This window comes from Orbicella franksi, chromosome 10 (assembly GCF_964199315.1).
Source record: "Orbicella franksi chromosome 10, jaOrbFran1.1, whole genome shotgun sequence".
In the NCBI taxonomy this organism is placed as follows: Eukaryota; Metazoa; Cnidaria; class Anthozoa; order Scleractinia; family Merulinidae; genus Orbicella; species Orbicella franksi.
The window spans coordinates 30,753,074-30,765,505 of NC_138154.1; the positions used below are offsets into that span (position 1 = coordinate 30,753,074).

Genomic DNA, 12,432 nt, shown 5'->3' on the forward strand with positions numbered 1-12,432 from the left:
CAAAATTGTCGTGGCTGCCCGATTGTCAGATCTTTGGTTGACTGGTCATGCAGTACAAAAGCACCTGTCTGTATAAGACATTCTGGATACGCTTTTTGTTCGATATCAAATATACTTGCTCTTTTCACGGCCTAGTAAGTAAACTGCTGACTGGTTCCACTGTCTCGTCTGTGCCAAACTTCAAAGTTGTATCGAAGAAATGTGTTATGAACTCTTCAGAGGACGTCGTGCTACTTTTATAACTTTCTTTGTTATCCAAGTACTTTTCTGCACAGGTAGGTCAAAAGATCACAATAGACGAACTATTAACAGATTAAGTGCTCCAATTCTTAGTTTCGAATGAGAAATCTACCATTATTATTTTGCTTGTTTTCATCTCAAAGGCTTAAATGGAAGTTCGCATTCGTGGCGTGATCCAAGAGAGTGTCTCCCGGTGGCTACGTTTGATAATACCGTTATTTCCTCTTCTCACAATATGACAATGGCAAGTCACTGGCTTGGGCATCATAAGAACCTTTCAAGTTGTGTTCTACACTGCTGTGACACAGAAAACTGTGATGTAGTGCTGTTCGATGGCCACTCCTGTTACAGCGTGTTTTGTTCAACGGAAGACGTTTGTCGCTTTCAAACAGCAGTGCAAGGACAAAGGTCATTTCAGGCTGTGTTGTTAAACAATGCGTTTAAAAGTAAGTTACGGCAACTTCTGATCAGTCGGTTATGGAAACTGCTTCCTTAATCTGACCACGCTAAGTATGCTCTATGTAATATTTGTGTAAGCTCTTATGTTGAAAACACATTTCAGGTTTCATATTAACAGCAGAGTACTTTAATAATATTCCCACAAACATGAAGGGGAACAAAGTTTGAATGAAACGAAATATTGGTAAAAGAAGTGTTTGACCCATAAGAACGGGTACCAGTACCGTAAGTAGAATGCAGGATGCTTCCTTGCTTTGTTTTTATTTTTCCCGGGGGTGGGGGAAAGTAGAGACTCCCTTATATGGGCTATACAGGCATGTGCAGCACCAAAGGGTATGGTTTTGAGATGTTTTGCCCTGAAAAAGGTATAAATTCTCACCATTTTGATCTGAATTAGGGTATGTTTTACACGTTGGCTTAGCATTGGGCATTTTGTTTACATGGAACTATTTTTTTTCTGCATCAACGTTGTCAAATTTGTCGCCCTTCTGAAATGTTTATGCAAATGGCTCCATTTCTGGTTAACTTCGGTCATATAGTCATATCAGAGTCGTGAGGTAATTTTAGAGATATGGTGTATCAATTTTTCACTCATGCAGGTCTGAAATAGACTATGGAAAATCACATTTTTTGGCCTGAAATTGGGTAAGGGCTTCAAGGTTGGGCCGCAAACCCCACCAAAATCTTTGGGGAGTACCCCACCGGGTGGGGGAGGGATCTCTTGCCTCATGATCTCTTTGTTTTTTCTACATAAAGCAGATTTTTTTTTTTTTTTTTTTTTTTGATTTAACAAACATGGCCAATCAATAATCTGGTCACCAGAGACGCTAAATCGAAACGGCTACTATTTCGTTTGGCTGAGAAAACGAAGACTATTGTTTCCACCATTGCATTTCTCATCAGCGCTGAAAGTGCAGGCCAGAAAATATAATTCCTCAACTGAACATGTCGAGAAAAAGCGCCACGCTGTAAGTGTTTTCGCAATGTTAACTTCAGAAGTAAGGTGCTCAGTATAGATTGACTCTTCTTAACCTATAATAGTCAGTTATTAATGTATGATAATAATTGAAAATAATTGATAATGAAAGTAATATGGTATGTCAAGAGACATGATCTATCGTCTCTTGGGTATGTTTAATCTAATTCACAGGAAAAAGTTCACCGAAGATTAAAGACACGTCGAAAACCAAGCAACCTTATTCCAACGAGCACGCTGTCTGGTTAAATGAAACTCAGTTAAGTGGTTTCCGAGAAATCAAGATTAACTCAAACAGCCAAAAGACTATGAATGAGACACAACACGCTTTTCATGTTAAAAAGAAGTTTTCTGCAAAGCGAAGAGATGAACTTTCAACTAGCAGGAGAAAGAAAGGCGCACCGAACCGCCGTTCTGTCAAAACAAGAGTCAAAAGTGAAACCCAAGTTAAAAATGTAAAGAAAAGTAAATACTTGCACAAGGATGATAAAAAGTGCGGAATCATAGAGATAGCAAAGAATGCCACTTTGAATTCAGGAATGGACGCAGGGAACTTTACACTACGTGGAAAATCAAATGACATTACACACTGCGCAAAGCTCTGTTGTCAGGACCAGCTGTGTGATATCGCCCTTATCATGACTGGCCGATGTTATACTGTGCAGTGTTATAGCATGCAAGATTGTCAATCTAAGAACGTTGACAGCAAAACAGTTGATAATGTCATAGCGTACATAGATAATCCTTCCAAGAAGCTCCGAAGTGACAGGTGGGATATCAAACAAGCTAAAGATCACGTTCAAAGGAAAAATAGCAAGAAAACAGTGGTGCCTAATCCAAATGAAGGTAACAAATGCGTCGCGTGGTAAGAAGCTTGAATTATTGCTCTAAACAGGGAGTCATAAGGAGCAAAGTTAAAATCACTTATTGTATTACTGCGCCTTTCAATAACGTGTGGACTCTAAGATTAAAATCTCAACCGACAAATGCGTTTTTCACTACCGTCAATCAAATGTTCAGCGGCTCCTCCGAGCTTCCGACTACTGCCTAGTGCGCGGTAATCAAATCGTTGAGCAAAGTTCAGACAACGAAACAGTGGTCGGCAGTAGTTGGAAGCTGGGAGAAGCCGCCAAACATTTGATCGACGGTAGCGAGAAACGCATTTGTCGGTTGAGCTTTGAATTTTAGAGTCCGCATGTTACTGAAAGGCGTAGTAAAGGCAATCCATATGTCAAAAGTTGAGCATAATGCCAATACTTAGGCCATTTAGAAATGATTCAATTTTTTGACCTACTTTTCCCATTTCTGGAAACAAACAAAATAGTCATTATTTCCTCATACTTATGTTGTTCCGTTTTAGGTAACATAGGCGACCTTCTTGATTCAGTCCGGTTTCTGAATGGACCTTCCAACATCAACTCAGACATGAAGTTTAACTTTCTGCAGCAGTGCGCTCTGTATGTTGAACCGGAAAATTTCACTAAGACTGTCCATGGCTGGGTTACACCACGATATACACCTGTTAAATATCTTTACCAGTCTTCCAGTGGGACTCCTCCACCTCTCGGCATGAGATCTGCAGTACCGCTTGGAGGAATGGGCACAGGTAATGCTGCTATGAGACTCCCGCAACTATGGAGTAGACTAACAAGTTCTTTCCCTTCGGTGGAATTGGAATAATAGCGTTGAATTGTTTCGGACAAAGCGAAGTCCAGTAGCATGGAATTGAGAGACCAAGGTGTAATTCTTAAATATCATTGGAAGCATTGAAGAACTTGGATAATGCCTGTATAAGGGTTTAACTCGCTTTACGTTTGTTTACCCCTCTTGAAAGCAATACGTACGCATTCATACGGGTAACACATGAACCATTATGGATAATCTGTTTTATATTGTAATATCAATTTTTTTATCTCTTTTCTTGTTTTTAATTTTATTATGATTTGAAGGGGCCCACTGAAAACCGCCAAGGCGAGTGGGCTCCCTGGATAAATATTGTTATTACTATTATTATCATTATTATTATTATTATTAATTGTTATTATTATCATTATTATTAGTATTATTATTAATATGACGTCTATCTGTTGTCAGTGTTATTCCTGTGTATTGCACGTATGTGTTTGTATGTACCCATATATTTCCCAGCTATGTTCGTGTGGTGCTCGTATTTATACCATCCCATAGAAAATACAGCCAATCAGAAATTAGCAAAGCCGTCGTATACTCTGCGGTATTGCACCCAACTTTCCCATCGCGCCTTGCGCGTATATCACTGATTGTGTTGGCCACTGTATTTTCTATGGCATGGTATAAAATAATTATACAACACGTTCTCGTTGGTATACCATGGAATATCCCACTAGTCACTTGTATTTTCTTGGTATAGACACGAGCCTTAAGTAAGAGGTCGCGTGGACGTTACCTGTGTATTACCCTTCAGTATCCTTTTCTTACTCCCATGTTAGTGGCATGAAAAAAAAAAACGAGAATTAGAAGTCTTAAGACTTGGTAGAGGCGTGCTGAAATTTTCTGCTTTTCATTTCTAGGATCACTAGAGCTAAGGGCTGACGGATCATTCCACGAGTGGACCCTTGAGAACCAGTCTCCCGGTGGCTCGGTCAAACTCGGGCCAGGTGCATTGGATAAAGCGCTACTTGGAGTACGAGTTCGCTCCTCGTTGGGAACAAAAGTCGCCTTGCTACGAACACACCCTCCCCCTGGATACCCCGGTGTGAAAGGATTGTCCTACTCTGGTTCTTTTCCAGTGTCAAGACTCAGTGTTAGAGACGAGAGATTTTTTGGTGTAGAAATGGATTTATTTGCGTATGGAACTCTCCGTGCAAGAAAAACTGATTTGTCTTTTGTTCCTGGGGTAACTTTCACGCTGAGTGTTAAAAATCCTACTGAGAAAGAAGTGAACTTGTCTTTCTTGTTAAATATTCCTCTTGGTGAACAACCAGGTAACGTCATAACACAAGTTACGGTATTACTGTTATAGTTTTAATTTTCATTTAGGTTGCTTAGCTACCAGATTTCGCGCTCGCGAGTATTTACTTCGCTACTCCCCATTCTCCCGGGAGCTCGGTCGCTGCTGTTGGCTGCTCCGCCGCTGAGACAAATCCCACCAGCAATACGGTTAGCGTGTTTTCAATAAGCGCAGCGTTGTTGTTCAGAGGTGCGGCGTTTATTCGAGGGCTGCCGTTATTACTATTTTAGCTGTCATGCGCAGAACTTAGCCTAGGGCAGCACCTTTGCGAGTCCAAATCGATAGCCTGACCATGGATAAGCAAAAATTCCATTCTGATGACTTAGCACTACAGAAATCTGTGTCTGTGATTGGTCGATTGACTTTGTCATCAGTAATCTCCGGGTGAAATCTCACAGTTCTATTGAGATCGATTGAGAGAAAAGGAAACTTGGCATGAGCAGGGAGTTGTCTGCTTGTTCAGTCCTCTTGTTTTGCAATGTGTATTTATTTTGTTTCTTTTTCCTTTTTGATCCCCAGACACATCAAGGGATGGTGACAATATAGAGACCATAGTTGACGTGGAGTCGTCCGCACAGTGTGCAGCCATGTGTAATGAAGACGATCGCTGTATGGCATGGAGCTACGAAAAGAACAATTGTTCCTTAAAGGACTCTATGCCGCTTCACGCTTACCGGCCTGATGTTATTTCCGGTAAGCCTGGAAACACTCTAAACAAGGCCGCCATAGCCTGAAATGTCAGTCATCTCCCGCCTTCAGCCTAATTAGACTGAGGGCGGAAGATGACTGACATTTCACTGTTAAGGCGGCCTGAGATTTAAAAATTGTAGCCTGCGAGCAGGCTCACCTTTGAGTCACGCGCGAGCGACGAAGAGCAAAGCAATCCGGCGGGAAGGAGTCTAGGGAAGAGGCACCTTTCTCGTCTCGCGGCTACGCCGCGCGCGCTTGTGCTCCAACGTGAGCCCGCTCGCAGACTAGGACTATTGTTGGTCTGTTTCTATCGCGGGGGGGGGGGGGGTACTCCCAGCAAAATTGGGTTGGGGTGTGCGGCCCGCTTCCCAAAAATCTTACCCTATTTACGACTGACCAAAACGGCTGAAAAACCATACCCTTTGGGGCAGCACATACCTATATAGCCAATATGAGGGAGTACCCCCTGGGTTTGCTTGCTTTAGATGGTTACTTGTTTGCTTACCTTTTGGTTTGTTTGCTGAGTAGAGCGTTTTGCAGAATGTAGAAAAATGTTTATGGCCAACAGATCAAACAACAATTTCTGCTTCTAAAATCTGTTTGAAATTCTGACTGCACTAACACGAGACATTCGACTTGAATAGTTTATTGAGGATGCGTCAGTCAGTCATCTGATGTAATCCGTCTTATAAGATAATCTTACAACTATTGGTTCGAACAATTAGAACCTGTGCTGCGCCAGAGACGAAACGTATTCCTCATCTAACGCAGCAGCACGAGACCCCGAGAAAGGGTATGAAATCAACATTATCACAATTATCAAAATTATCACAATTATTGGTGGATGTACACGCTGTTAAAACAAAGGCTTAAAAGTGGACGAACACGAAGACTGACCAACTTTCTAGAATGACCTAAATCTCCCGCCAAAAGCGTAAATAAATGTAGTCCCTAAACGTCCCGTGACACCCCGCTAGCCTCTCCGTCCTGCTGACCCCATCAATCGTCAGAAATAGAATTACTCCCCGATCGTCTTTCGTGTTCTTTTGCTGGCAACTCTCTCATTCCTGGAATATATTTTTTTACCTCCATTTTGAGTCTTCCTTCATTCTAAGGGATGTTGCTGAACGATCTGTGTGTTCGCAATTTAAATCTATCAAGAATGCCCATACTGTGCCAAATATAATTTTAGCCGTTTTTCTCGGTCGAACGCTCCCGCAAATAGAAGCCGCTCAGACTGTGCTGGGCCCAGATAACGCTATCCACCGGATAAACCGCCATCCAGTGGATAAGTGTTAACAAAACAAACCACGCTATCCACTGGATATTGACTTATACGGAGGTCGAACAACCCAGGTGTGCTGGGTAAATCTTTTCTAACGGCAGAAGTACTAACTTGCGTGATTCTTGCGTAACGCAATACGTAACACGGACTACTTTTACAGTAGTTTCTTCCGTGAAAGAAAAAGTTAACAAAACAGTACTAAACTCATTTAAAATGCGTAGGGGTGAAAGGACGATGGAAAATAACTGGTGAAATGCTGACTTGCAAAAGACCTGGAAACTTCCCTAACAGCGGAAGTACCTCTTTGATGTCAATCAACACAAACAAGCCGACATTTGCAGTCACCGATGACTTCCGGTCGGTATGGGAAGCGTTTGAATCAAGTGGAAGGTTGAGGAAAAGGATTGAAGCTACAGGCTTTCATGGAACGATTTCCGTTGGTGCAAAATTACCTTCTGGAATAAGTGAAACATTGACATTTATTTTAGCCTGGCATTATCCTAACAGAGATCACACAGGAGAGCGAGTTGGGCAGTATTACAGGTGAGCAATGTATCGTGATACTGATCGAAATTGAAAATGGTTCAGTAGCTGGTTTTAGCGTTACAATTATAAATAGTAGGTTGCTCTAGCCTTCGAATGGCTCTTTCTTACAATGAAGGCCCTTTATTTTCCTCCAGTTTCTCTGCGTAGGAGCCTAGTAGTAAACGTTATTCAATATTCAATATTCTCCGCTCGCCCAGCGATTAAAGGCTCGGTTACAGCGGTTCTCTATGTGGACTATGTAAGGACAACAGTTTCTTCTTAAAAATCATAGAATTAATAAATTCGGATTGTAAAGAACATTTTAAATGTTGTTTGACTGTTCTGTTGCAATGGGTTCAAATTCTAGTTGAAAGTCAATTTCGAAGCTCAGCGAATATTTTAAGTTAGATCAGAATGGCCGGTAGGTTGCAATGCAGCAATATTTAACCAATACAGTCCAAAATAATATACCAGAAAAGGTAAATGATTGCCTTTTGTATAAAAAAAAATTAAAAAAGAACTATAGAGAGAAAAAAAACTTTAAGCGAGAAAAAGAAAAAAAAATATGTCGACGAGGATGGGATTCGAACCCACGCGTGCAGAGCACATTGGATTAGCAGTCCAACGCCTTAACCACTCGGCCACCTCGTCACTCACATAAACTCTGCAAAATTTAAATATATAAATCTTAACTTCATATAGTGTGACCATTCCGGTGAGAGTACTTCTGAAAAGAACTGTTGTTGGTAACACTTTCAGAACTACCCTCACCCGGATGATCACACTATACGAACTACTGATACTCCTGGGTTCAAACCATTTACTATATAAATCTTTTGTTTTTAATCACCTGACCCGTCTTTAAATTTAATAAAGAATGAAATCCAAAGGGGTTTCTTTGTTTCTTCTTTGAATCGAAGAAAATTCGCGGCGTGTCAAATTATTAATTAAAGACAAATACAAATAATTTCTCTCTCGAGCCGTCTTCGCGGCAATTGTAAGCGAAAGAAGTGTCTTTAAATTTGTTTTAAATCCATTTTCGCGGCTCAAATTCTATTTACAATGAAAATTGAATAATAAATTGACAGGTATTGCTCTTAAAATTAAAAAAATATACATTCGATAGACTTATTGTTGATCAGTGCTTCCAAAGCGTGGGAAACCGTTTAAGACTTTGAACCTTAAAAATCAAATGCAAATCTCCGACATTTTTTGTCACTAGGGATGTTCCATGAATTGAAGCTTTCTTGCACGGGAAAAATGACTCAAAAGACACGGTTTCAAATTCGCTAGAACTGTATTTATTTGTCAAATCGTGCAAATAAGGAATTGTTTTGCAGATATTGGGATAAGGAGGCTTTCCGTTTCTTCTCTAACCTCGAATAACTCTAATCTTGGATCTGTTTCATTATCACTCCCGACTCTTGAACCAATTTAAACTCGAGTTTTTAAGGATAGAAAATATGCACAGGTTATATTGTCTTTTCGAAAATAATGAATGCTTCTATCAGGAACTTCGTACTGTCAGAAAGGCAGCCTGAATATCAGCCGTCTACTCTGTACGCTTACCCTCGAGTGGCAACATGTGTCTCCAGAAAAGACCAGAGATAGTAGCTGTTTTCTTGTATTGTATTTAATTTTCTGGTAAATTAAAATTGTATAAAACTTGTATTAAACGTTGCTTGCTAGTTATTTAGTGTTGTAAAACAAGCCTTTCCTTTGTTCTGTTTTAGCAAATTATTCAATTCCAGTGAGGATGTGGCCAACCATATGCGAGTCAACCTTTTGGGAAACTTGGAAGACATTATTTCTTGGCAGTCAAACATTTCTCCACCAAGGCCGGTCTCTTCTCCCCCACAGGATCACGCTGTTCAATCTTCACTCCCTGAGTGGCTTCAAGATCACCTTATCAACAGTTTAAGTTTTTGGAGAAGTGGATTCCGAGTGGCTGACGGCAGGTAACAGCTCACGCAAAGAATATAGCCATCTACTGATCGTCACGACCAACAGACAAACAGACAGCTGGGTAGACAGACACACAGACACAGACACACATCTGGACAGACACACTGGACGAAGAGACCGAGAGATTGACAGACACGGTGATGGTCTTGCTTATGGATGACACATTTAAACTGCATTTGTCACATTCGTCTTTTGAAAATGATATTTCTCATCATAGTGTTCAAGCCTTCCCTCCTTGCTAAGTTATGAAGTCATGATTCTGCGACCAGAATGGACTTTGCCTGCACCCCATCCCCCCCCCCCCCCGCCCCACGTGCCAAATCAAAACACTACGCTGGATTTAGGTTACTGCATATAATCAATGAGAACGAACGAGAACTGATAAGATGAAAATTTTTCACTTTTTCTTATCCAGATGGCGACAGTGGGAGGCATTAGACTGTAATGACGTTGATTCAGTTCACAATGATTTCCAGCGAGAGCTGCCTTACGTCATGTTCTTTCCAGATTTGCTAGAGAACGTCGTGAGAGCCTGGGCTCGATTTCAGCACCCAGCTGGATATATACAAGAAACTCTGCAAATGCAGTGGGGATGCCATAACCGGACAAACCGATTAGATAACCCGGGAGGGAGAGTTATGGCCGATGTTACGCCAGCCTTTCTAGCACAGGTATTTTGGTATAGAAATTAAATCCAGGATGGTCTGGTCTGACGGGTGTGTTACATAAAGCCGTAAAAATGTGAAGTATGGGTTGGTCAGCATAAAATAATATTGCAGAGTAATAAACATGATTTATAATATTTTTAATTTGTATGTCTTGTATGAAAACGTGATTCGTAACGTTCGTGCATTATCCTTGTTCAGAATGTAAGTTTGTCATCGTCAATAAATACCTCAGTTGCAAATCTTCAAAACTAGCCTGACCTAACCCTTTATTAAGGAAAAGGCGGTTAAAATGTGATGGTTTTTAGGGGAGGAGTCGATAAGAAAGGAAAACTTCTTACAAAAAATTGGAAAAAATAAACAAAAAACTAGACCAACATTTGACATCATTCTCGTCCCCAGGGCTGCCTCTCTTAGCCGATGAGGGTGACTCCGAAAATACGTGATTTGATTGGCTAGATTCTTGGACTAATATTTCTCCTAATTCAACGCTGTTTCCTTGCGAGCAATATCCACTGATTGATCTCTACCTAAAGCAGTTCAGTAACAGCACTTAAAGACCTCCAGGAAGTTTAAAACTGACCTACGACGAACCATTTTTAGTTTAGTCTTCCTTAACGTTAAGTTTAGGTCAGAATTTTACTGTGTTTTAAATTCTCTATATTAAAAGCTGTTAAAGCCTGTAGATTCTTTCATTCGCCAAAAGGTAATAATTAGAAATCAACCAGTGATCTTTCTGGGACACCAGCCTTGAATTAGTGAAAATGCACTCACAAAGGAGTCACCGGCTTAAGGCACCTCTGAGGACGAGATTCAAACCCAGACCACCATGCTTCAAAAACATGATTTTACTTTTTGCAGTTTTATCATCTTTACCTATGGACTGGCAACCAAAAACTCCTGCGAGACCTCTGGCCAGCGGCCCGCAAATCATTGATTTGGCTGATGCATATCAGTACAGAAGGCTCGGGTCTTCCGTTACATCGAACCTGCACCTATGACATCATTTACCTCGAGGGTTACGACCACACCACCTATAACAGTGTGATGTATCTTCTGGGTTTGCGAGCTGGACAAGTTCTTGCTGAGGCGCTAGGAGAAACAGAATTAGTTCAGACGGTTCGCCAAGCGTTCAAGTACGGAAAGGCTAAAATGGACAAAACTTTATGGAATGAGAATGACGGATTTTATCACTCTTGGTGGGATCACGAGAAAGGCTCACCTAATTGGCTAATGACGGACTCCTTGTATGGACAAGTGAGTAGCACACTGCCTTTATAGGATCTATGGGAGCTCTACTCGATTTTCTTTATATTATATATTTGTAGTCATGGCTGCATGAGAACTTTGTTAGTTCCTGAAATGTCTTTGGAAAGCTCAATCACACAGCGGTTTAAATTATACTACTTCTACTTTAAGTTTATGATATACTCTACACGTTAAGTTGTTATTTTCTAGAGTTTCTTTTTTTTTTTCCTTATTTAGGTTTGGGCCTATGCTTTGGGTCTTGGAAGTCTCCTTGATCCTGATAAGATGAAAAGACATCTGCAAAAGGAACGAGAATTGAATGACACGCCTTATGGATTGCGCGTGCTCACTCAGGGTATTCCTGCAAACAAACTGAGAAAGAAAACAAACACAACTAGCAAGAACAAAATAACAAGACAGAAAAGAAAAATACCCAGAGAAGAGGCTGTAGCGCATCTGGACAGCTTCTTTAGCGAAGTTTCCGGACTACAAAAGAAGTCCCATGTTAACAAGAATAAAGACTCTCCAAAGTTAGCTGTGAAGAAAAATCCAAAAACCAACACTGAAACAAGTAACAAAGTTCCACGTCAAGTATCTTCAGATAAACATCTGGTGAAGAAAGTGGAAATGAAAATAAAGATCAGAAAAGACAATACTACCGCAAAAAAGGGTAATGCACTTGGAAAATCGAAGCAACCAAACAAAATAACTTCAATGCGACCTGTAACTCAAGAAACTCTTAATCACAAAAATTGTTTTTCTCTCGAAGAAGAGAGCAAGTTCAACTCGATTTGGATGGGAAGCGATGCAGATTGGACAACTATGAACATTCATTTGGGAATGAATCCTGCAAAAGCACTCAAACAAGCTGAGAAAGCCTTAGAACATTACAGAACAAAACTAAACGACTTCTGGAATATTCACGGTTTGACCGCTGGCCAAGGTTATGGCGTGGACGGTCAGCCCTGGTGCACGTCGCATTACGGTTTCCACATGGTTCTGTGGCATATACCGCTGGCTCTCTCTGGTCAGCTGTATAGCGCGGTCGAACAGAAATTGACGTTTGAGCCGAAATTAAAAGTCCCATATGCTCTTCCGTTTTTCACTCCTTTTGGAAGCGGAACAGTTCAAGCGAGGAATCTCAATGAGCGCGTTAAATACATGGTGACTGTGACATTCGGGAAACTCAAACTTAAGTTATTGGCCGTCTCGAAGAGCATGTATCCAAAGAACAGAATTAGCTTGAGGCAGGGCGAGTATGTTACTTGGGAAAAGAAATGATTTCGCCCTCGTGTTGTCGAGTTCCCTGAAAATCAACTGACAAGAATAGACATGACGGCGTGATCCTTCCAGAAATTTCCCTTGATCTTTCCCTCCCTCCTCCCCCATA

At 40.9% G+C, this 12,432-nt stretch overlaps 1 protein-coding gene and 1 non-coding gene across 2 annotated transcripts; one reads left to right on the plus strand and one right to left on the minus strand.

The window, feature by feature from the left end:
* The first annotated feature begins 199 nt into the window (after nucleotides 1-199).
* LOC145500153 (uncharacterized) lies at nucleotides 200-12,328 on the plus strand. Its single transcript, XM_081479633.1, has 12 exons — nucleotides 200-275; nucleotides 345-726; nucleotides 1,603-1,610; nucleotides 1,850-2,521; nucleotides 3,036-3,281; nucleotides 4,225-4,638; nucleotides 5,184-5,357; nucleotides 6,861-7,182; nucleotides 8,898-9,122; nucleotides 9,545-9,800; nucleotides 10,656-11,051; nucleotides 11,280-12,328. The coding sequence occupies exons 1-12, from the start codon at nucleotides 200-202 to the stop codon at nucleotides 12,321-12,323; spliced, it is 4,215 nt and encodes a 1,404-aa protein (XP_081335759.1). The 3' UTR covers nucleotides 12,324-12,328.
* Trnas-gcu (transfer RNA serine (anticodon GCU)) lies at nucleotides 7,734-7,815 on the minus strand. Its single transcript has one exon. It is a non-coding gene; the product is annotated as a tRNA-Ser (tRNA).
* Nucleotides 12,329-12,432: the final 104 nt, after the last annotated feature.

Bases quoted from the DNA above. Each gene is read 5' to 3' on its own strand.
- LOC145500153 (XM_081479633.1), top strand. From the start codon at position 200: ATGTGTTATGAACTCTTCAGAGGACGTCGTGCTACTTTTATAACTTTC. The intron at 2,522-3,035 runs GTAACAAATGCG...GTTCCGTTTTAG, and splicing joins GGTGCCTAATCCAAATGAAG to GTAACATAGGCGACCTTCTT. The intron at 9,123-9,544 runs GTAACAGCTCAC...TTTCTTATCCAG, and splicing joins TTCCGAGTGGCTGACGGCAG to ATGGCGACAGTGGGAGGCAT.